At 52.2% G+C, this 25,543-nt stretch overlaps 1 protein-coding gene across 1 annotated transcript in view; it reads right to left on the bottom strand.

The window, feature by feature from the left end:
* The window catches only part of ZNF618 (zinc finger protein 618), a 158,745-nt gene that overhangs the window by 33,823 nt on the left and 99,379 nt on the right, over nucleotides 1–25,543 (bottom strand). The window contains exons 3-5 of the mRNA XM_090274609.1: nucleotides 14,779–15,038; nucleotides 5,051–5,128; nucleotides 4,434–4,472 (exon numbers count right to left, since the gene is read on the bottom strand). Coding sequence (XP_090130735.1) covers nucleotides 4,434–4,472; nucleotides 5,051–5,128; nucleotides 14,779–15,038 — 377 coding nt within the window. The remainder of the gene's footprint in view (nucleotides 1–4,433; nucleotides 4,473–5,050; nucleotides 5,129–14,778; nucleotides 15,039–25,543) is intronic.

Below are 25,543 nucleotides of genomic sequence, written 5' to 3'. Positions count from 1 at the left end.
TCACCTGGCGTGGGATTTTGGGGGCCAGCTCATCTGGCCTCAGGAACCACAGAAGGGACTAGCTCAGACTGGCCCCAACTGGTAACTCTGTGGAGAATCAGTTCTGGGGGTGTCAGGGGTCCTGTACACAAGGAGACCGGGAAACCCTGAAGTGACTTTAAACCAACCCCCAATCACACCCTATGGGAGCTGAGCTCCTAAGGGTGGGGTCATAACTCGCCCCACAGCTAAGAGGGCTGGGCAGGCAGCCTCGGAGATGGTTCCCAAGGACCCTGACCACCTGGAGTCCATGTGCGGTGAGTTCCCTTCCCCTTGAGTCTCGGCAGGACCTAATGACTTGCTTCTAATGAAGAGGACGCGGCCAAGTGATGGGATGTCACTTCTGAGATTAGGTTACAAAAGGCCATGACTTTCATCTGGCTCACACCATCTCACTCCCACGAGCTAGCCTGCTATAAGCTGCCCCCTAGAGACCTCGTGGCCGCCTCGGTGAACAGCCAGCGGGGAACCGAGGCCCCCAGGCCAAGAGCTTGGGAAAAACCCATCCTGCTAACAACCACACGGGTGAGTGTGCAAGCAGCTGCTGCTCCAGTGGAGCTGAGATGAGGCCATGACCCTGGCTGACACTTTGCGGACTCACACGAGACCCAGAGCCAGAGGACCCAGTGAAGCCACACCCAGATTCTGACCATAGAAATCATCGAGAATCAGTGTTTGCTGCTTTGGTTACACAGCAACAGATAACGAACACAGGGCCCGAGTCTGTTTAATCTCTAGGTCTATCCAAAGTCAGAGGCTGGACTCACACCGAGTGTTGTCCTCAGCACACAGCAATCCTCCAACATTTGCTAGCACAGACCTTGTGTGTGCATCCCTTGAGCTGATCTAGGGATGGCCCAACGCTCCGTCTTTCTGAGGACGCTCAGCACAAAGAGCCTGGGCAGCTTGCTTGGGCTACACACCGGGGTTGGAAATAGCCAGGGTTCAAATACTGACTTAATTCTAAGCCACAGCTGAGTCAGGGTGCACGGCCCCTCTGTCCAGGTGAGCTACCCTCTGCTCCTGGGCTGGGGCACTGGCCCCTTGGCCCCGCTTCTGCTCCTCAGCACCCAACTACAGGATCTGATGAGATCCCTCCACGCCAAGGCTGCAATGCCAGGCAATCCTGTGTAAAGGTTTCTGACCCCTATGTAGCTGAACATTGGGGCACAGATGACATGAGGCACCTCTGCACCTCTGCCCCCACCTCATCCACTGCATCTGCAGTCTCTGAAAGTGCCTTGGCAGGTGCCAGGGCCACAGAGACCAACTAGTCCCCATGCGAGGTGTGCGCACAGCCTTGGCACATGCAGACATTCTGAGGATGGGGGGATCGGGTAGGGTCCAGGCATGCCACCCTCATACCAGCTCTGCCATCAGGCCTGAGCCAGCCAGGGAGAGCGGGGAGAAGAAAGGCCTGGTCCTGCTTGACCTCAGCTAGAATGCAAGCCCACCCCGGGATGCAGCACCCCCGCTTCCCCCCGAATTTGAGGGGAGAGGAAAGTAGCAGATGAGTTGATTCCTGGGGCCTCGCCCAGGCTGGTGGTTCCAGGATTCCAAGCCCTGCTCAGGCTTCCATCCTGGTCCATGGCCAAGGATCCGGCTTAGACAATAACCTCCCCATCAAGTCCCATCTGGACCATAATCCAGACACCTGGGGAACAAAGATGGAGAAGTCAGGACCCCCTCGGATTCCCCTCCTATACTGGCCAGTGACTGGTCACCCTCTGCAGCTGCCTGCCCCACTTGCCATGTCTCTGCACACACGGCCTCTCCTCCCAGCCAGGCCACGTCCACCACCGCCAGTAAAGCAGGAACCCCTACTTTCTGCCACTGAGAAGCGCCCACCCACCATGCCAGTACATCTCAAAGGGACAGGGAACACATTCTCAGATGCACCTAAGGCAGGAGTGGATGAGGACAAGAGTTATCCCCAAAGAAAGGACGTGAGACCACATTTTCAGAACTCCAAGAGAGCTGCAGGTCCATTCTGGGAGGCAGGCTCTGGAGCCAGGCTGCCCAAGCTCACACCCAACTCCAGAGCTTACAAGGGCGACTAACATCGGACACGCTCCCTAACCTCCACCCTACGGTTTTCTCATCTGTAAAGTGGGAACCACAGTTCATTCATTTCCCAGAGTTGTAACAAAGAATAAAAGGGTACAATAGCAAGAGAACTAGATGTGAAGTTAGCCTTTTATTTTCTTAGTTGAGAGATGGGTAAGTGGGTAGATGTCTTTATGTATGAGTACAATCTTTCTAACAAATGAAAGATCCCTGGACTAAAGGTGTGAGACCTGGTTTCTAAGCCCACCTCTAGCCCTAACAAGCTGTAAGACGTCTCTCCAGGACTCAGCATTCACACCTGCAGAATGGGTAGGCGGGACTTGCTATCCTCAACAGGACCCTTTGGCTCCAGGCCTCTATGGCCAGGCTCCTGTCACGAGGCTGGGGTGTGAGGACGCCAGTCCTTCTGAGCAGGCACTGCTGGCCTGGTCAGGGCAGGGGTGCAGCACTGGGAATAAAATACAGCACACTGGCCATGGGGAGAAAATGCCACAGGAAGGAAGGGAAAAGTGATGGAAAGACTAAAAATAGCCCTGGCTACAGAGTCCTTAACAACCAGCAGGCCTGCGGAAACAACGGAAGTCAGACGGAACACAACACATCATTGAGGGGCCCAGAATAGTCAAGGAAGGAGAGATAAATGGGGAAGTTCTTTAAATGGGTGGCTGACCACAGGCAGACCATGGGAACTGGAAGAGAAGGGAGCTTTTGAGGAAGAAGGAGCCAGGGACCAGGCTGGGGTATGGCGGGGCTCGGGAGGAGGTGTAGGCCTTGGCCTCATCCCAGATGGGGGCCCTCGGGCTGCTGTGGGCCAACCTGAGCCTCGGAGTCTCCTCCAGAAAATGGAAGAGCAGCCTCAGCCGCACCTGCCTACCCACCACACGGGTAAGAACACAGAGAGAGTGAATGGGAAAGTGCCCCAGTAGGTGTGCTGAAGACCCAGTGCAGTGAAGGCCCTGCTTTAGTCCCAGGCACCTGTTTTGCATTTGGGGGGGGCGCATGTTTATGTATGTTTTAAGAAATGTTTTTATGGTGGTATAACAAACATGGAGAACAGAAGGAGTTCACGCCTGTGCAACGTGGCTGAGATAAACGTGTGACAAATAAACGTGTGGCCTGTAAAGTCGAAAATGATTGGTATATGGTTCCCTATACAAAAGTGTGCTGGCCCCTGACGTAGAGAGAGTACACATCCTAAGTGTGCAGCTTGTTCAATTTTCGTAAACCCGAAACAGCGGTGTACCCAGTGCCCACTCAAACACCAGGACCCAGAAGCCCCTTCCTTAAAGGCAGCCGGGGTTCCGACTCTGGCAGCACGACTTCGCGTCCCTGCTGTTGCCCCTCTTGAGCGCAGATCTCAGAGGAGGGGCTCTGGCGAGGGGCTGCCTTTGCCGCGGGCGTCTGTGGGTCATCCGTGTCGGTGTGTGTGGCTCTAAGCCGCTGCTTCTCATCGCTGTACTGCAGCCCCTCGTGTGAACGCTCCATGACCCGTCCCTGCAACTAGCCGGGTGCTCGGGTGCTCGCTCGCTCGGGCTCCGGTTTGGAGATGTTACAGATAGTGCTGCTCAGGACAGCCCAGTTCACGGCTGGGGGTGGACATGAGCACACAGTTCTGCGGGGATACACCTGGGAGCGAGGGGCGCTGCTGGGTTCTGGAACTCAGGGTTGTTGGGTGGGGACAGTTCCTCCCAGCCTACACCCATCTGGCTGGCTGCTTACCAGGCCCGTGGATTTAGATCTGGAGGGAGGGCAAGCAGGGCCTCTGAGCAGCAAAGCAGAACACTGTCCCCTGACGTCAAGGCCTACAATCCCAGGCTTCAGGATTCGGCACCCTAGGGTCTGGCGCCCATGGGTGCTCATGAGAAAACTCTCCGAAGTAGAAGTTCTCAAACGTGGGCTACGGAGCCCAGCGCATGGTGGGGAGTCAAAAGGACAGAGGAAACTCTATACGCTGGGCCCCTCTGGGAGGTACCTGTGCAACTTGCCAGTGAAGGGCCTGAGAACACTATAGCAGGAAACATGGGCATCTCAGCAGAACTCAACGTTTCCCCAGGTTATCTGGCCAGAGAACCCTTTACCGACAGAACACCTATTAGCTTCCCTAGAATGGGTATGTCATGGAACAAAGTTTGGACAAGGCTGTTCTGAGGTACCATGTTACAGTTTCATGAGGACCCTCTGGCCCCAGAGCCTGTAACAACGTGTCTCCCATAGGCCACCTGGGCCTCCTGGTTGGGTAGTGGGGGGGGGGGGGGGGACGAGTCCTCTTTCCACTCCTGGCTCTCTCGCCCCCTCCCCGAAACCCACAAGGAGGGGGAAATACTCACTGCCTTGGGAGGCTCCCTCCCCTGAGGTGGCTTCAGTGTCTGGAGGGGGGCGGGTAGAGAGGGGGAGAGAGGGAGAGGGGAGGGGGAGAGAGAGAATGAAGGAGGAGGTGAGTGCGTGGCCGGACTGGTGAACCCACTACCACGTGCCCAGGGACACTCTCTCCAACTCAAGATGCAAAGAGCTGTGCCTCTCAGCCCTTCCACACATCTCCCTCTGGACGCCAAGGCCCTGCCCCAGTGCCTTTCCTCCCTGTGTGCCAGGCTCAGGGAGGGTCAGGCGTCAGCCCACCTGCCCCTCAGCTTCAGTGTCCTCATCTTTAGAAGGGAGACAGCCACCCCTCCGCCACTCTAGGCCCGTCCTGGGGAGCACCCGAGATGGCACTGAGCAGCATGGAAGCACTCTGGGAGGAAGCAGGTCTGTGTGGGGCAGGCAGGGGGCCTTGGTGACAGAAGCCTGGTGGCATGTCCTGCAGCCCCTGACCCCCGCGCACTCTCCCAGGTAAAGGAGGCCACTCGTCCCCTCCTCTGGAGTCACCCAGGAGGGGTCCCAGTGGAAAAACAGGCAGAGAACAGGGAGGTGCGGTCCCTGACCTCTGCCCTAGAGACACACCACTCACCTCGGTGTGCGCGTACATGGGTCTGGAAACAGTTGTAATACTTGTACTTCTTGCCACAGATTCCACACTCATAGGACCCTGGAAAGCAGGAAAGAAAGGGACCGCTCAGCCAGCACCCAATACATGCAACCACAAGGCCCTGGGACCCACGGGGATGCCTCCAGGGATCGCTAACTCTGCATCCAGGGGGCGGGGCTCCTCCAATGGCTGTCTTGTCCGCAGTAAGCAAAGAGGTAGCAAGGAGCCCTGGCTGCTGTGGCTCAGTGGATTGAGCGTCGGCCTGCGAGCCAAGTGTCACTGGTTTGATTCCCAGTCAGGGCACATGACTAGGTTGCACGTCAGGTCCCCAGTTGGGGGCACTAGTGAGAGGCAACCACACAGTGATGTTTCTCTTCCTCTCTCCTTTCCCCTCTCTCTAAAAATAAGTAAACAAAACAAACAAACAAATAATTTTTTTAAAAAAGAGGCAGCAAGGGCCAGCAGAGACATCGCTGACCTGCAAGTCAAGAGGTCTGGGTCTAGTTCTAGGTTTGCCTCAACTCTCTGAGTGACCTCGGGAGAGTCACTTGCCATCTCTGGGTCTCAGTTTCCAAACCTGTCACACAGAGAAGGCAACTTCTTTAGGTAACTCTCATACTTGTTCCTTGAGAAAAAAGGCGATGAATGTAAAAGTGCTCCTCCACAATAAGGAATAAATTGCAAGCATGTGAGGAAATCGTCACTTGAATGCATTAGAAGAATTTCTAGCTACTTGTCCTTGCCAGGGTGGGACAGACGCTGAGAGGACAGGTTTCGGATCAGACACATCTGGGTCCCTGTCCCTGTTCTGCCAGTTACCAACAGCAGGACCTGGGTAATTCCCTTAGTCATACTAAGCCTCAGTCTGTTCATCTGTAAAATGGGGCTAAAAGTACCTACCTCAAAGGTGTGGCCCTACACTACACCAGGAAGTACACAGACCTACTACAGATGTGTCTGACAAGGACAGGACTCCCCTCCTTTGCTAAAGAGCTGCCTTGTTCCCTCAGACATGCAGAAACAACATGGTATAAACACTTAACCCCAGGCCCTGTGTTGGGTCCTTCTCCCCAGAGTAGGTGGACTGAAAGGACTAAGTTTCCAGTGGGCATATTTCAGACAAGTCAGAGGCGGAGGAGCCCACCATGCAGAGCAGAGGGTAAAGGCCCATGGCAGGAGGCCAAGCAGAGCCCACCGGACCCAGCCTGGCAGGGGTCGCAGGCCTGACACCACCTGAGCCCTGGCCCCATCCTTCCTAACACAATGGCCAGGGCGCCTGCGTAAATACAAAGGCCCTGGCTCCATGCCAGGCTTAACGTGCTAGCATGGCTGGAGCTAGAAGCCTAGGAATCTGCCTTTTTAAAGGGGTCCCCAGGGGATTCGGATGCCCAGCAACCAGGTATGAGAATCACGGGTTCAGATGGAGTCTCAGCTCCACCACTTTCTGGCCGGGCCTCAGTTTCCCCATTGGGAAATGTGGATAATGCAAGAAGACTGGATGGAGCATGAATAGTGTTCCCACCATGAGCCCAGGTGCTCAGTGAGTGGATGACGTGGCTTGGAGGCTGACTCTCAGCTCAGACCTGCCAGCCGCTAGCTGGCTGACTTCAGACACATGCCATTTCTGGTCCGTGCCTCAGTTTCCTCAACTGACATATAGGACTATGATTCCTACAACTCATCACCAAGGTCAGGATTAATGAGGTATGACAAGTGAGGTAGCTGACCCACAGGCAGCATCATCACTGGAACACTGTCATCCTGACACCAGTGTGGAACCTAGCAGTCTGTTATCCAGTGACTTCGTGTGTCTTGTCTCACAGGGAAAAAATAAACTCATGGAGGACAAATTGTGTATTTCTTTGTCTTTAGCTCCATGACTGGCACAAAGCAGGGGCTCAATAAATTCATGGTATTCTACTCATCTGTCACTGAGTAATAGTGACCCAACTCCATGGCCACCATGTACCCCAGGTTGGTGCAGTGGGATGCCCACTGAAGGGCCTCTGGGGGATTCTCAGCTGAGGCAGCCCCTGTCCCCACTGCCTGGCTTCCTGCCCAGCATGCTTCCTCACTCTTAGGTTCAACAGTTACCTTTTTGTCCTGTGTCACTGTCACTCTCTACTAAGTGCCAGGTGCTGCACAGGCCTGGTCTTTGACCTCAATGCACAGGTGAGGAAGCAGAAGCTGGCCAGGTGTGCAGCAACTTGCCCACCTCACCCCGCCAACAAGTGGGAGCAGGGTCCAGACTCAGGCCCTTCTCACATATCAGCTCAGTTCATCCTCATCAGCCCAGCAGTTAAAGGCAATTACTACCCCCATGTTCAGGGGAGGGAAGTGAGGGTAGGAGGGAATCACGCATACTACCAGAGGTTGCCCAGGCCCGTCTAGAACCAGAGCCAACGTGCTTACCTACCACGCAATCAGCCTCTGGGAAAGCACCAAGAAGAGATGGTGCTTGTTCACATTAACATTTACCAAGGATGCCCAGGTTTCACTTCTGTCCTCCATCTTTCCAGAAGTCCTCATGGGGTTGGGGCAACTAAACACCCATTTCAACAATAAGCCTCTAAGTTCTAGTGGGGCAGGTAGTCCCAGGCTGGGGCTACTCAGCTAGTGGTCTGCGAGGAACTGGACTCAAAGGCAGCCACCAGGCTCCAGAGCCATCCCAGTGGCACCATGCCAGGTCCCCTCCGGAGCCCCTGCAGTCATGGGGATCCCTACTGCTGTAGGGCATTAACCCCCCCCAACCATGTCTGGTACCGGCACAGGATTCTCAGAGTCCGCTAACAAGAGGTAGGGGCAGCTGGCAGGACACACCAGCACCGGGAGCGAGCCTTATTTATGTGATCAAGCTTTCTAAGCCCTTCACACTTAGGAAAACCAAAACACGGGAATTAAATTAACGCTGAATCCTGTCTCTTTCAACATATAAGAAATGTTAATTCGCAGAAACAAGAGCCAATTGAAAAGGAAATAGAGCTCTGTCCATTTTGTGAAAAGGTGCATTTTTGATCATTTTTTACTTGTACATTTATGATTGCTTTAAATTTGTTCTTTTTGGCAAATTGCATGCTAATAATAACTCGACCTGGGAAAAAAATGTTTTAAAATATAGAGCTTTATGATCCCAACAAATTTTTTAGAAATTTCTATTTCAATTTACATACATCTTGTTGTGGGAGATGAGTGTGAAACAGTGATCAATAAAAGACTCTCAAGCATAAAAAATATATTACATTAGGATAAAATCCTGTGAGGGAAGTGGCCTGGAAATATGAGTTCAAGGAGAAAAGGAAAGATGTAAAATTTACTGCTGTTAAAGCTGGGCCTGGTCACATGTCTCTTAAACCGACGATGGCAGGTATCGAGCCGCAGTGGGGTTCGGGCTGTCAAAGGGGTTCACAGTTTTATTCCCACACGCCACACTTTTTTACACATACTCCAGAAATGATATCCTTTGTAGTTACTCAAACGCTGAATTAAAATGTAAGATGTCAATTCAAAAAATGTGAAAGAGAATACAGTTTCTCAAAATTCTTTTAGAGGATATTGAACAAAAGTGTGAGGCCACAGGTCCTTTAGATTCTTATCATTCCAGAGGTCACCCCAAACAGGTCAACGTCTGAGGCTTCAGCTAATACCACTGGTCTCTGTTTTGCATTTTTGTCCCCTTTTAAAAACACTTTCCTACCTATTACGTCACTCTGCTCCCAACAAACCTGCTGGCAGATTTTATTGTACCCACTGATCGATCCCGACAGGACAGTTCAGAGAGGTTAAGGGGCCTGTCCAAGGTCCCACAGCAGGGCAAACACTGAGTTTCTTGGCTTAGAGCCCGGCGGTCTTTTCCAATGGGGACCCTCCAGTTGGGATCCCCTTCCCACCTCAGACCTTCAGATGCAGAGTCTTCATCAGAGACAAGATGCACCTGGGAGGGAGGCCAAACCTCCTCCTTTCTGAGTGGGTGCGACACACGCCGAGTGTCGGTTCTGGCAAGCTCAGGCCCCAAGCCCTGCCAACAACCTATTGAAACTATCAGCTGGCACCATGAAGCAGGACCTGGCACCTTCACTGCCAGGCTTGTCACAGACCAAACCCACATGGTCTTGTCTGAATGGCTGTCTGCTCTTTTGCTGCTCCTTCCAGAGCTATGGCTGAGCTTCCCCCCTCCTTCCCAGGCAGCCCTGCCTGTATGGAAACACCTCCACCCCTTGGTGCTCAAAGTTCACTACCTAGAAACATCCTTGCAGCATCCAGTCTCCCAGGTGATCCCTGACTCCCCCTCCCACACCCCAACCAGTGTCCCTCTCTGATCACCCATCTCTGGGACAGGAACTCACTCCTTCACAGGCCTATATCCCATTGTGGTTCCCATACTGACAAAGTCCTTCCTTTTACTGAGTTGAAATCACCTCCTGGTAACTTCCTCGTATTGGCTGGGGCCATCTGAAATGCGTCTGCTCCATCTCCTCCCACCAAAATACTTATCATCTGTCAGGCCCACAGCCCCTTCCCAGGACAAAGAGCCCTTAGCTCTGCCATGAGGTTGCTCCGTACGCTGAGTTAGTTAACTCTCTGGAAATCACCTCTCGGTCCACCCCCTCATCTGAGGAGGAGTCCGGCTGGGTCACTCGCTCCCTCCATGGGCTCCTCAGCACCACCTGAGAGGCCCTGGCCACCAGGTCTCCAGGCACCTGGGGCTCTCCCTGGGCTCCTTCACCTGCAACCTCTCTGGATTAAGGACCAATAGTCCAGCCCAGAGAAGAGCACCTACTGTGTGGTAGCACACTCGGACCACCATGATGGGACCTGGGCCTTCTCTCTCTCTGAACCAGAAAATGTTCCAGGGGCTGGAGGAACTCATTGTTGTCACCCTAGCCTGCCTTGTCTTTACCATCTAGGACAAGAACGGCATGCAGTTCTCTGCTTCAGATTTTTCAATTCTGGCTGACCGTCAGTGACTTCTGGGTATACTGTGTTGAGAAGGATTCTGAGGTACACTGTGAAGACGGTATGCAGTGATCAATAAGCGACGTCATGAACATGGAACTGGGGAGTCGCAATGGTAGTCCCTTGTGTTGATTAGCATTCCTCGCCAAGGAGCTCCCAAAACCTCAAGTGTGCTTCTGCCATTCCTTGGCGCTGCTGCTGTGCCGACTTCTGCAGGCAGCTTGTCAGGAGGCAACAGGCAGTTGTGAACTCACCCCCGGTTTTAGCCAACAAAGTTGTCACAGTCAGTATTATCTCTGCTCTTCTTGCTAAATAAGGAAGCTCAAGGACTTGCCCCTAAGTGCCACCCTGGCTCCAATGACAGTGACGTCCTTTCTAAGCGCGAGGGGGGCCCTTTCTCAGCACAAGGGATTGCTGGGCAAAAGAGGTTGCAGCAGCCACTGCAAGCCTGGCAGCCAGTGTTCTGGGCACTGATGCCCCTCCGGGCTCTTCTAGACTGTGAAGCTGCCAAATGCCATTCACGTGTCCATGACCCCAGCTTGTCCATGGGAAGTGCCTCGGATAATATTTGTATCACTGGGAACACTGTTTGTCTGATGGTTGTTAAAGGGCCAGTGAGGATGTGGCGGGGGAGGGGTGTAATGAGGGGGATGGAGCTCAGAGAAAAGGCAAACGGGAGGTTCCCCCATGGCACAGCCCTGGGTGACCAAACAGGACCGCTATTCTATTCGGCAACAGAGCCCGGCTCTGAGTCCTAAGCGTGGCACTCAGGAGGCCTGTGGCTCTGCAGAGCCCCACGGTCCCCTGCCAGCTGCCTTGGGAACATGTTAACTCCTCGATGCCTGGCCACCAGGGCACAGAAGCATACTGCTGCCCAAGCTCATTCAAAGGGATGGCTCTAACCAGCATTCCACCCCAGGCAAGATCCCTGGGAGTCATTCCCTTCCGGAAGTGGGTGGGAGGGGGCGCTGTGAGGTGCAGTGGGGCCTCCACAAAGTGGAAGAAAAAGTCACCGACCTGCTGTGTGACTCCGCAGGCCTTTGTTTGCTCTTCTATAAAATAAAGGGGACAGGGGTGTCAAATCTATGGCATGTGTAGCCCCACCGCCCACTTCCGCATCCACAGCAGGCATCAATAATGGGTCGTGCCACCCTTTAGAAGTTTCAGCACAGACGCCTGCGAGCCAGCAGCAGTTACCGGGACTTGGCCCACAAGATAAAAATCTACGTGCCATCTTGCGATTCGATGAATTCAAAAGGTTCAATTCTAACATTGATTTTTTTGTTGCTGTTGTAAATGCTTTTCTTTCCTGGTGCTGCAGCCAAACTGCATTCCTCCGAGCCTGACCCCTGGCAGAAACTACACCCTCAAGAAAGGTCGAGCTGGAAGGATGCCGGACAAGTGGCCCTGATCAGCAAGGAACGCCCTGGGCCTGTTAGGTGAGGCCTCCATCATGGTGGGTCCACTTCTAACTCCTCGCTGTGGCTGTTACACCTTTTTACAAGGGTGTGCCAAAAGCAGCTAACTCAGAAATTTCACAAGATAGTCCAAGTTCCTGAATTCTGGGGAGGCGGTACTGGAAGGAGTGCCAGGGACGGAACAATCCTGTCCAGTTCTCAGATGGGAATAGAGAGGCCCCATTAGAACCCTGTCTTCTGACCCTTCATTCAATGCCAAATTTCTCTTCCGTCCCATTTTTTTTTTTCTTCTCTATATCACACTGGCTTATTTCTTATACTTGGGGTAAAGAAACACAGAAATATTACTACTCTTTCTCCTTGAAGAGGTATTTTATACTATTAATACGAGCGCTAGTACTAACAATAGCTAACCACTTACTAAGCACAGTATTGAGTGCTTTACGTACATGATGTTTCCTGAATCCTCACACAGCCCAATGAATCTGCCCTGGGGAAAACTGAGGCCCAGAGAGTTCAAGTACTTTACCCAATGTGCAATGGCTTTAACTCACAGAGCCCCGGATTCACTCTCAGTCTGAGGAGCCGAGTTCATTCTCCTCACAAAACAATGTTCCCTTCCACTGCCTCTCCTGATTCCCACCCCACAGGTGGCCAGGACACGGAGCATGCCTCATTTAACAGAAGAGGACACTAAGGCACAGCGAGGCCAGGGACCTGCTGCTGAGCACCAGCTGAGCTGGAAACCAGCGTGGTGACTGGCATAAGGCCAATGACCCCGGGGCCTCTCACTGTGCAGGCAGCTGGCCCAGGGAGGGGTGCCCACGTTTCCCTAGCATGGCTGCTCCAGGCTTTCCCCGCTGAATCTAGACTACCAGCTCCATCCCAAGATTCAACTTCAACTACCCTTTTGTGCATCCACTGGTGAAGCACAAACTAGGTCCAATGAGGCCTAAAACACCTCCCACCCCGCAGTGGGAGGAAGGAAGTCCTCTTCTCAGTTAACCAGCACATCTAGTGGCTGAAAGTCCTTGGCCCTAGGGAGTGAATTCTGATGGACGGAGGCCAGACGCAGGCCCCTGGAAAGTCTTCTCTCATATGGCACTGGGCTAAGTCACTCACACTCTTCACCAAGTATTTCTGGTTCACCCCCCTTCCGTCACATGCTAACGTGGCATTTCATGGCCTCCCTGGGGTTGGGTGGGCCACGTGACTAGTTTTGGCCAATGACTGCATGGAATTAGCACTTCTGGGTTGCAGCAGGTTAACTGCCAATGTGAGTACTTTCAGAGCTTTCTTTCCCTTTGTCACATGGTGGCAGCATTCCATACAATGGCTGCTTTTAGCATGGGTCCAGAGCAGAGTGGAGCCCCTAAATGACCCACAGTGGACATGTAGTATGACTAAAAAATAAGTTTCATTGTTCTGAGCTACCAAGGTTACTTTTTATTTTTAGGATCTTTGTTACTGTGGCATAACGTAGCCCCATCCTGACAGTTACAGCACCAATGTCAACACTGCTTCCTAGAAGCCAGTACCTTGCTAGGTATTGTGGGTTGGGGGTGGAGAGCAGAAGGACATAGATCTGATAGATCCTGGAGCTTCCGTCTCCAGGAGCTTCCAATCTTGTGGCAGTGACAAGCATGGACAGGGCACCTCTAATCTAAAGTAGATAATATGAAGTGCACAAGTGAGAGACAGGGTACCAACACACAACTTCTGACCAGAAGAGATCAAGGAAGACCTCTGGAAGGAGGTGGCAATGAAGTTGGCCTTGAAGGATGGGTTGGATTGGGGCATGCAGAAATGGTCAAAGGAATTCCAGGGAGAGGGAACATCAAGGGCAAAGGGCAGGAAATACTACAGCAGGGCAGACTGTGCTGGAACAAAAGGTCCGGGAAGATCAGAAATCAGAAAGGAGGTTAAAAGGCTCAGGCTATGGAGGTTCTTCATGCTATGGCCTTGACTCTAGACACAGTGGGGGAATGCCAAGTTTATAATCAAGGTGTGACATGCTCAATGTTCTGTTTTGGCAAAGGCCCCTGGCAGCCAGCGTGGAAGGCAGGTGAGGGCAAGGGGATACAAAGGCATGGCTGTTAGTGGGATGCCACAGTGACCCAGGTGGGGCTGATGGTGGCCAAAACCAGCAAAACAACAGGTAGAATAGGGATCTCGAGGCTGACTACCAGAGGTGTGAAAGAAAAGGCAATAGGACTTGAGTCCAAACTTGGGGAAACAGAGGGGAACTTCCCCACTAGGCCCTCCATACCACACATGGGACATGAGCCTAGATGTCAGGAATGAGTCCAGGAAGGACAGGCAGGAGAGGGAGATGATGGCACTTTTAAGAACACACTTAACATGGGACACGAGTAGGAAGGCACTCTAAAACAGACAAGGTAAGGCCTCGACACCAGGCTGAGGCATGTGGACTTTAGTTTATAGACAAGGGTTTGCAAACTTCTGGCCCATGGAATGACTCTGACCCACAGGCATGTTTTGTTTGGCATATTTCAAAAGTCGAATTCATTGCCAACATTTAAAGCCAAAAGAATTCACATGAAAATTCTCATTTCTGGCAGGTGGCACGTCTAGAGAGCTGGCCACACTGAGCCTGTCTCTCCCCTAGTTACAGTCGGCCGCAGCTGAGAAGCGACCCCCCTCTGTACATGAGGCGTGGGCGCTCCAGTTGGACACAATCCCCGCCACCTGGCTCATCTCTCCTATGCTAAATAAACATATCTGTTGGGCCTTGGGGAACCTGGCAGGAATGCAAGCAGCCCCTGAGGGGTATCCCCTGGCTCATGCTGAAAAGTGAGAGGAAAGATGATTTCTAAGAAGCTCATTTCCATAGAGCTTCTCTGAGCCTGGCCCAGATCAGAAGAGGCAGAGGAAAGTACTAGTCTGTCACCAATTGCATCCTGAATGAGCATGTCCCCTGAGCAGAACCTGTATGGGGAGCTGTCCTCGGGAGTCTACAGTCAAGCAGAGGAGGAGGAAATACAGACAGGCACGTGGGACACCAGGCTATATGGACTGTGCTAGACCCACCTGGGGCATGGGCGCCCCACAGCATGGGGGACTTACCAGTCTGCAGAGTTCCATGCATTCGACTCAACAAGTCTCAAATAATGAGTAGGGTTTTGCCACATCAGGTGAAAAGAAAAAAGCTCCAGACTAGAACTGTGCAGGCCAAGGTTAGCCTAAGGAGCCCAGTTCTTGCCAAGGGCAGAGGGCAGCCACTGAAGGCTCTCAGCCAGGGAGGGGCAGAGACCCCGGGCCTCTTCTCCCCAGGACTCTGGTCCCAGCCCAAACCCTCTCAGATGGGCAATCACTCACCGAGAGTCTGCTGGTTGCGGACGCCGCCGATCACCACGCAGATCTCGGCGGGCACGTCGCCAGTCCCATCCTTGCTGACCGCCTTCTTCTCCTCCTTGGCCTCGCCCTGCCAGATCACCTCCTGGATGTAGTCATCGGGCACCTCTGTCTTCACCTTCACCTCCGTCATCGTCCCCTGCTCGGCACTCAGCGAGGCCTCGGCCGGCCCGGGCTCTGGCCCCTCCACCTTGGTGCTCTTCTGGCTGCGCTTCAAGCGCTCCCTGGAAAAGAGGCATCTTTTCAGTTGGACCCCATGCCCACCCCCAGGCCTACCCGGGAGCCCACCAGCCCAGGGGGCTACAAAATCTGTAGCTACAGACCCACCTCTCACAGGAGCTTCCCCTTGAAGCCCAAGGCCATGGCTGCCCCGGAGTGTCCTCCAGGAAAGCCTGCGGCTCCAAGGAGCACAGTTTGAAAACACTGGGCTGGCCTGGCTCCAACCCCACCCATTTCACAGATGGGGAAGCTGGGGTCTCAGGAGGTCTGCATGTGCCCAGTGACTCCTGTAACTGGAGTTATAAGAGAACGAAAAGGGCAGCTTTGGCTGGTGGCAATCACTTCTCAAGCTTCAATGTGCAGCACCTAAACCAGTTGAGAACGTTGGTAAAATGCAGATTCTGGGTCAGCAGGTCTGGGGTCTGGCTTGAGATTCCACGTTCCTAACAAGCATCTACTGAGGCTGGTGCTGCTACTCCTCCACCGGCACGTGGAGCAGGAGAGTTTAAGTGGTTTCACGTGCGCAAAGTGTGTGGTGCTGTTCCTTCGCTCCCTGGCAGAAGGCCTGGACATCTCATCCAAGCTCTTCCCGGCTCCAGTTCCACAGATGGGGAAACTAGAAGCCAAAAAGGCTAAGTTGGTTGAGATGTCCTGGAGCCAACACTTGGCCTCTAACACGCTGGCCTCTAGGTGGCTCTTCAGATACCAGAAAACACCCTCAAGGTAAGAGCTCAGTTCTGAGGTGGGCAGGGCATGTGGACACCGAGGCCAAGATCATGACTTGCCCAGGGCAGGTCAAGGCATGAAGTCAGGTCCCTGCCATCTACTCCTCAACCGTGTTATCATAAGAGCCTGTCATGCTTCTGGGAGGGGACTGTTACCATTGCTCCTGCTTCTGAGGTGGGGAAGCCAAGGTGTGCACAAAGTGGGAAATCAAGTCATATTCCAGGCCTGGGCTGCTGCCCTGGCCGTGTCCAGCCTTCTCCACCGCTCCAGAGAAGCATCTGCACGGTGATCCTCAAGGCCCAGCCTCAAGGCCTGCTAAGACAAGACCCACTGGCATACCAATGGGGAGGCAGGGACCCAGGTTCTGATCCTGGATCCATAGTGGACTTGCTGTGTGACTTTGGACAAGACCCTTCTCCTCTCTGGGCTCCAGCTCCATCTATCATGACAGCATGGTAGGTTCTATCACATCTGCTGTCCCTTCCAGCTCTCAGCTCTCTCCCAGGGTGAAGAAGTTGAACAAAGAGAGAGAGAGAGGAAGGGCCCCAGCAAAGAAGGGGTCAGAGAAAGGCCACTGGGGAGGTATTATGGACTGAATGATGTCCTCAACCCCCCAACTCATATGCTGAAGTCCTAATCCCCAATGGGACTATACCTGAAGAGGGTCTTCACATGGTAATTAAGGTTAAATAAGGTCATAAGGGTGGGGCCCTAACCTGATAGGTCTGTGGCCTTAGAAGAGGAAGAGAGATCTTTCTCTGACTCTATCCCCACCATGTGAGGACAAAGAGAGAAGGTAGCTGTCTGCAAGCTAGGAAGAGGGTCCTCACCAGAACCCAGCCATGCTGGCGCCCTGACCCCAGACACCAGCCTCCAGGACTGGGAAAAAATGCCCTGTGTACGGTACTGGGTATGGCAGCCTGAGCTGACTAATACAGGCCAGGATTCAGATGAACGGAACAGGGATGAAAAGGTAGGTGGATAAGAACACCAGCTGCAGGTGAGGCCTAGCGAGTCAGCCACTTCCTCTCTGCGACTTGAGCCAGCTACCTAACGTCTGAGTTTCAGTTTTCACAACTGTAAAATGGACCTAGCAGGGTTTGTACATGGATTTCAATCAACTGACGCCTGAGAAGCACTTAGCACAGTGCCTGGCCTATAACAGCTCTCAAGACACAACCACCATTACTGTTACTACTGAACAGTTAGAACATCTTCGGCACCCAGTGGGCACAGTGACGCCCCCTCCCAGTGTGCTTGCCCCATCAGGGCCAGACCCTGTCTGACCATATGCCCTTCTCCGTGGGAAACATAAAACTGGATGATCCAATCACCTCAGCATTGATTTCCTTTATTTATTTGAGAAACACTTCAATAGAGTTCCCTGTGTGCCAGGCACTGTTCTAATACACTGACTCCTCTCGTCCTCAGTAACAGCCCTGAGAGTTAAGTCCTGGTATTATCTCCATTTACAGTTGAGGAAACTGAGGCACAAGGTGAAATAACGTCCAAAGTCACATGGGTAGGAAGGAGTGGCGCCAAGACTGATGCAGGCATCCTGGCTCGTAGCTGAAATACACCTGGACTGGGAGAGAAACTTTCAGAGGGAAGCGTGCTCTCCTGCACCCCCGTCAGCCCCATGTCACCCATTCCTGCCCTTCAGCATCTAGAACGGAGTAGGTGCTAGTGGGTGGGAAGGAGGATTGGAGGCTCCCGGCTTTTCTGGGTGCTGTTGCCTCCGGAAGATATCTTGAGCTAGAAGTCCCCTACTAAGGTCCAATGCCCCCTGGGAGGGAGTCATGCCTATCCCATCCCAGAAAAAAAGCCTTAGAGTTCGGAGAGGTCCCGGACCATAACCAGGACAGGTCTGAGAAGTTACAAGGAGACAGCTCTAGCTTCAGGGAGGGAAAACATTCCTGCCAGTGACAGGAGGGGACAGGCTAGGGGTAGGGAGCTCCCTGACACTGAAGCACCAGAGCAGAGGCTGGCCGATGGCCTGGCGGGGATGAAATGTGACTTGAGAGGGAAAGAGCACCAGGGTTTGAGGCCAGATCATCCCAGGGCCAACCTCGGCACTGCCCTGCTCAAGTTGTGGGTTTCTGAATAAGTGGGACTTCACACACACCCACACCCACCGCGAGCCTCAGCCTTCACACCATTACAATGGGGAAACACAGCACCTACTTATTCCTCAGCACTGTGATGCAGAGACAGCAGGGCAATATCTGCATGGGGCCTAGGGCAGCGGCCCCAAGGGAGATGTTCCATGGGTATCTACTGTCTTGAAAGGGAGGGGAAGGGGAGCATGCACAGGATTCAGGGGAAGGCGCTTACCTGGCACAGATCTCAGTGTAGGGGCTGAGGACACAGACCAGAGGGAGTGCAAATCCTAACTATATCACTTCCTGGCTGGTGACAGTGAGCAAGCCCCTTGACCCTCTCTGAGCCTGTTTCTATGTCCATGAAGCAGGAATCCCCACACCTACTCAAAAAGCCTTGTGAGGATCAACTGCCAAAATGGAAATCCAACAGCTCATCTAAATAGACTCATAGAGATGACCATCCTGGTGGAACCTGGTAACAGAAGCGGCCGAAATTCCTATCCCTAGATGAGACCACATGGGTGCTAATGGTCAGCCAGTCCTGCCTGCTCTGGGGCTCACTAGGCACAAAGGTGGAAGGCAGGGTCCTGCCCAACCCTCAGTGCCAGTCTGGCAAGAACACAGCCCACAGGGCTGGGGGTGGGGGTGGGGCGCTGAGCAGGCCACTGAGGACTGTCCCTCGCTTGACCGTCGCTGGTCCTGACCTTGGTTGCTCCAAGCACAGTGCTTTCCAGGACCAGCAAAGAAGCCCACCGAAATGGCTGTCCAACCTGCCCATGGGGAAGGGGAAGGGACAGATTAGGCCCCCTCCCAGAACACCCTCAGCCTTTTCTTCACTATCCATGTTCTGAAGCTCAGCCTGAGTGCTGAAAGCACTTGACTATACCATCAGAACAGACTTGGTGTCCCCCATTCCTGCTCTCAAGGACCTCACTAGCACCATGACGTCCTAGTGAGAGAAAGCAGCTGTGGGAGTCAGAAAGGCTGGGGGCCCACACACCCTGTGACCTCGGTCAAAAGACTCCCTTCTCTGAGCCTCAGTTTCCTTATCTGTTCAAGGGCGACTATGATCCTCACCAGGGAGGCGGCAGGGGATGAGCCAGGGAGCTTGCACAGAGATTTCCATGGATGGCAGCTGTCATGATGAGGACGACACCCCACCTCCAGGCAGCCTGCCCAGCTTGCTGGAGATGGAGTTAGACCCCCTCTCTGAATGTCTCATCCACCTTGCCCACAGGCACGATGGCACACAATACAGACGCCCTTAAACGTGGCACCTTGACCCCTTGCTGCGCTGAGGACACAGGCAACTTCTCTTCCCTGGCTTCATGCTTTAGATTTACAAGCCCAAATGTTGCTTTTCTCAGATGCTGTGCATTTAATTAGGTGTCCTAATAACAATGAAATTGCAGGAGTACTTATATCACTTTGAATTAGTGGTGCAGCTCCTTCTAACTTCTGTAAAAAAGTTTTTTTCATAGATCATTTTTTAAAATAGAGCTCGTTATTTTAATTATATCCATTTAAATGTACAGTGGAGCCCTTGGATATTCTCAGCACGAATCATTAGGTATATTAGTGAAAAGCACTCGGAATCTATCTACATGCTGACGCTCCACAATCTATTCTATTTGTGTCTCTGTAAAATAGATTTATATATAGATAACTACAAAATAGTTGCTCAAGATATGCTATGAATTTTATATTTAACCCAAATCACACTTCAACATAAAAGCTAAAGTCGGCACTAAAAGGATATTTCTCAGTAAGTACATGGCGTCTGTGGTGGCTGGCTACTACTCATGCCAGAGTGCTGGGAGAGAAGCCAGACAAAGTGGGTCCTTGCCCAAGGAATTCCCTAAGAGCCCTCTCCTTCCACTGACACAGTAGTTCACAAAGTGCGCTCCTGAAAGGCCGAGGGGTCCCACAGCAGTGACCCCAAAGCACCCATGAGGCCTGAACAAGGAGGGTGGTATTGATTAGGCATCCAGGACCCCTACTCTCTCTTAAATATGCACAGCTTGGCCTAATGAATACACATTTGGGCTTCTTTCTCCCTGTAGTGGGGTAAAAGGTAGTCCCCCTAAATATATGCCCACATCCTAGTCCCTAGAACCTGAGAATGAGACTTTATTTGGAAAAAGGGCTCTTTGCAGATACTAATTTAAGGATTTTGAGAAGAGATCATTTTGGACTATCTGGGTGGGCCCTAAGGCAATGCCAAGTCCTTATAAGAGACACACGGGAGACTGGACAGACAGAAGAGGGGATCATACAGAGAAGGAGGCAGCGGCAACATGGCTGCAGAGAGACAGGAGGGTGATGTGGCTGTAAGTCAAGGAATGTTGCAGCCACCAGAAGCTGGAAGAGGCAGAGACCATTCTCCCCAGAGCCTCGAGAAGTGCAGCCCTGCCAACACCTCAATTTGGGACGTCCACCCTCCAGATCTGAGTGAGAACAAACTTCTATTATTTTAAGCCACCGGTTTTTGTTACAGCAGCTACCGGAAACTCATACACTGCATAAGACTAAATTGGAAGAAATAGCTCCAAAGTGGCTCAGTTTGCAAACTACTGCCCTCCACTACCCTCAGCTTTCTTTTATTTTGTTCTTCCTCATTCCTGTTACTGCACCGGGCCAGCTGAACATGCCCACAGAGCCTGCCTGGTGAGGTTTCAGAAACAACTCTCTTCCTCTGGGTCTTACCAGATGGTTCTCCAAGTGCTTAGGCCCAGCCCAACACACCTGCCGCTCTCAAGAGCCCTGTGACCCAGAGGCGGAAACCGAAGCACAGAACAGGCCCCTTCACATCCACATCTTGCCTGCGCACCAGACTTGGTGCACAGCAGGGACTCAATCAACACAGTGAGTCAATGGCATGCCTGAGGTCACACAGCTTCCAGTGATGAGCTTGGCCTGGAAACAATTCTTCCAACTCCCAGCCTGGAATAGGTCCAGCTAAACCCTGCAGCCCAAGGCAATGCAACCAGATAACAAATCAGTACATTTGAGGCCCAAGAACTCAGGCCATTTCTGACCATGTTGGAGGAAGAGTCCCCAGTGATGCCAGGTGCCCAGGAGTCAAGACAACTGTTTCTGGGCACAATTTCTACATCATTCCACCCAAAATGCTAATGTTTGATGTTCTATCAAGTTCTACGAAGTTGCAGTAGTTGTGAGAAGTCCTCAGCACGCCACACTTCAGTTCTGTCCCTGCTTGACTCAAGTTTTCTCATCTGCACAACTTGTGAGCTAGACTCTGACGTCAAAGCCCTTGTCAAGGTCAGACCCCTTATCTCCTTGCACAGGATGGGGATCAGTGCATCTATATGGACCCCAAGACTGAGCCTGAGGACCCTTGCACCCCGTCCAAAGACTACTGCTTATTTACTCTGGTACTTCAGCCACCTGAAATAATGTCAGGGGAAAAATCTCTAATCACACTGGTAAATAATGACTCGGTTAACTCCCACCAGGATGCAACTTCATTAAAGACTCCACTCATTAGGAATGAGGGTTAACTGGCCTCAAGCTGTGCCTGAGCACATTCTCCGTGAACGCATGGATGCATGGGGTGTTAAATGAATTAACGCACATCCGGCCACGACTTCAGGGGCCATGTTTACCCTGCTGCAGGGGCCGTCCATTGACCAAGTCCTCCAGCTCTACCCATCTGCCCACCTACCAATGACCTGCGTGCAAATGGATGATATATTTGAGATGTTGGTGAGCCCCTCCTTGGCAATGCGTCCAAGTCCCGTGAGGTTGCTGCCTCCCTCATTCCACCAGAGCTGTCCTTCCTGAGGCCTTCCGTGACCTCCGTGACCTCATTCCTATGGTCCCGTCTCAGTGCTCACTGAACCAGTCCTTGGACGAGCCTGTGTCCCACTCCGTCCAACTCTTGCCCCACTTTGCGCGGGCTCACTGGTGGGCCTCTCGTCTTCTGGCCCCTTCTCCGCCTTCTGCTGATTACTCTTTCCCAGCCTAACCCTTAGACACGGACATGCCCCATGGATCTGCTCTAGAACCTCTTCTATTTTTATCCACATCTACTCCCTAAGTCACCGCATCCAGATTCACGCTTTTAAATATTAACTATGTGAAGACGAACTGCAAACTCTATCTCCAGCTTGGACCTGCCCCCTGAACTCCAGACCTGCACCACCAACTGCCTGCCTGACACGTCCCCTGGGATGCCTACCAGGCACCCACATGTAACAGGTCCAAACTGAGCCGCTGCCACGCCCCTCCCGCCAAGTCAAGAAACAGTTCTTTTGACTCCTACTCTGGGCGCTTCCCACTAACCCCCGAGTCTAAGACGCCACCAGCAAGTAACTGTAGTCTTCTCCATTTCCTTTACTAACAATTCCATCCCTCCAGCTCCTCAGGCCCAGACCCTGGAATGATCCTTGTCTTGAATCTACCAGCAAATCCTATAAACTCCACCTTCAAAATATGTCCAGAAAATAAACACTCCTTACCCCACCCCCACCCCCCACCATGGCCACTACTCTTGTCCAAGCTGCCTTCTTTCCTTCTGTCTTGCAATAACCTCACAGGCAGTCTCCCTGCTCCTACCCTAGCCCAACACCCCCGAACTGATGTTCAACACAGCAGCCGGAGCAATCCCATGACAATAAGCCAGGTCACGTCACTCTTGGGCTCAAAATCCATTTATGGTTCTGCATCTCACCCAGAGTTCCAGAGTAAAAGCTGTATTCCACACCTGACCCTCAGGGCTCTCGGTGATGTGCCCCACGTGCCCGCTGACCTCATCTGCTACCATCACCACCCCTTTCTCGTTCCCCCTCACTGGCCATACAGGCAAGCTCCTGGGTGGGCCTCTACGCTTCCTTTTTCCTTGGCCTGGAATCTTCTCCCCTTCCCCAGCGGCCTCCATGGCTGGAGTCCTCCACTCCTTCAGGTCTTGACTCAAACATCCCTACGCGAGGAGAGACGTGCTGGCTGCCTGGTCCAAGGCCTCCGACACTCCACAGCCCCTTCCCTGCGGCACGCGTTCTGCTCAGCACTGACCCTACATTTATATAACGTCTTTGTTACTTCTCATCCTCTTCACTGTCACCCCAACTAGAACATGAGCTACGAGAGGACGGGGACTTTGTCCATTGGTTCATGGTCACATTTCAGCACCTGGCATGTGGCAGGTGATCGATGAGTGCCCCTTCATTTAAGGATCCAAGGCACATGCCCTGGAAGGGTCAATGCCAGCACAGCCTTCCAGGTGCCGCCCTTCAACACCACCCACTCATGAACTGTCGATGGTTGAACCTCTTCAATTGACACTCAGAACTAAGACAGCAATGTCCCATCCATTGTCCCTTGGTGTAACATGGGTTGGAGATGCTTCTAGGAGTCAACTGAATAAATATGTGATGCTTATTTCTGAAGGGTCAAAGTCTTATCTATGACCTTTCCAATGGAAAGTTCCTCAAAACGTAACACACTTCCTACTCCCTGAAATGCTGAAATAGAGTAGCTGGGTAATACCGACGCCAGCCTTTTTCCCCCTCCAGGTGTATTGATATAACGCATGTTAAGTGTAAGGTGTACTGTGTCATCATTTGATACTGCAAAATGACAATAACTCTGGAGGATGCAGGGTCACCCTTCTATCATCAGTTAGCAGGCTTGGGTCCTCAGGGCATGGGTGGGGTGCTGAGGTCTCAGGGGGCCTGCAGTCTCACACCAGTGATTCTGGGAATGCTCCTTCTGCATCTAACGGGCTCCTGCCCCCAATCTTCCCACTAATCCCGCACGGTTCTGGGAGACCTCCGGGAGCAAGGGCTCCACCCCGCTATGTCTTGTAGTCCTGTGGCTGGCCCCTGGCTGATGTCAGCTGACGTCCGCTGAATGATGCCAACAGAACACGACCCAAGGGTGAGAGGTGCCGGTGATAATGCAAATATGGACAAGGACGGCTAAGGGGTACTGAATGGCTATGATGTCCCAGGCATGGTGCTTCCCATATTCACTTCTTGTCTCACTGTCTTCCACGATGCCTTACATGGCAGGCAGTTTTGTTTACAGATAAGAAAACCTAGGATCAGAGAAGCAGAGTGACTTTTTCATGCTTGCACAGCTTTCAAGGGACAAAAACAGGATTCGACCAGGTCTGTCCAATTCCAACTTGGGCTTTTGATCATTTTGAGAATTTGTTTTCTGTTCTCATGGCAATAGAAAAATAATAAAAAGCACTTGTTGAATGAACAAATAAATGATCAAATGACCAGAAGCTCTAAAAGATGGAGAACAAACTCCCTTGCCTCCCCTAGTATCCTTAGTGTCCTGGCAGAATGGAGCACATGCTAGAGGCTTAAAATGAGGGGCTCCATCTCTACCACAGAGAAAAACACTTGGGCTCTGTGTTCACAGCTGACCTCCAACTCTCCCTGACGTGCTGCAAAATGGTTGCTGTGCTCACACACGTCCTTTGGATAGAAAGAGGTTCCTGTTTTTAGCTGCAAGGACAGAAAGCATAACAGGGATAAATGTCGCAATGTCCACTAGTCTGGAAGGACCAAAAAAGGGAACCTACAACAAAACCCCCATTTCCACAAACCCTGGTAATGAGGCCTGCGTCTATATTTACTATTCCGCCCGTGTTTCAAATCTTCAAGCCATCACCCGGGCCTTAATAACCCTCAGAATTATCTGCACTTCCATTTCTGTCATGTATCACTGATATATTTTAATAAATAGTCAAGTAGAAAAGATTAGATTAATAGATTAAAACTATTAACCTATTAAACAACTCTTAACAGTCTAGAAATTCAAAATAACCTACAATGCATAAATTTACCATTAGTTTTTGAGAAAATTCCTAGGAATTTAATTGTCTTCAATGTATGGTGTCAGTCAGCCACAACGCTGGGTAATGCTGCAGTTCAGCAAGACAGCATGAAGATTTAAATATTAAGAGTTAATTCCTTGGTTATTATAAGCCCAAAATAGAGAAAAGCAGGAGTCTTAAGCAATGCTGTCAAACACAAACTGATTTTTAGCAGGTGGGGCCTTCTGGGGAAAGCTGGAAATCTCTTTCACTGGTGTCCTGGTACATGGAAAGCTGGCCTAGGTCACTGAAAAGAAATATTAACAGCATCTTAAACAAAAGCGCAGCCTTTGTCTTCCAGGGGGTCTGGCCATGGCAGGAATCAGATGCATTAGCTAGGTGCACTGTTCTCTGGAGACCCGCCTCACCACGCTTCCCCTCACGTAACTGTCGGGACGCTGTAGACTCAGGAATTCTTGTTCAGGTAGAATCCGCTTACTGGCAGGTGGGGAAGGGGTGGCAACAGAGGGGCCCATGCCCACTGTTCTGCATCTTTCAGGGCACCCATGGGTCCAAAGCAGACCCCAGAGGGCAGGTAACTCAATCAGTGAAGAGAGGGGCAGTCCCTAAGCTGGTCCCACACTAGATGATGTATAAACAGAGAATAAATACACTCCCCCTGCCACCCACGTTTTTTCCTGCCAGGCTGTGCCTCAGCTACCACCCCTTTTTCATTACAACTCCGCTGGCCACTTTCTCCCTGGAATGAAAGGTTCTACCCAAGAGGACCACTTCCCCTCCCACATCCCGCCCACCCTGACAAATGATGCCCAGAGCTGTCCAGCTGCCATCCCTCCAGTGTGCCCCTCCCTGGCACTACATCTGGCCTCCT

This window comes from Furipterus horrens, unplaced genomic scaffold, assembly GCF_987537825.1.
Source record: "Furipterus horrens unplaced genomic scaffold, mFurHor1.1.pri manual_scaffold_4, whole genome shotgun sequence".
Lineage (NCBI taxonomy): Eukaryota > Metazoa > Chordata > Mammalia > Chiroptera > Furipteridae > Furipterus > Furipterus horrens.
Note: the sequence above shows the minus strand (reverse complement) of the source record. Positions and strands in the feature narration are given on the sequence as shown.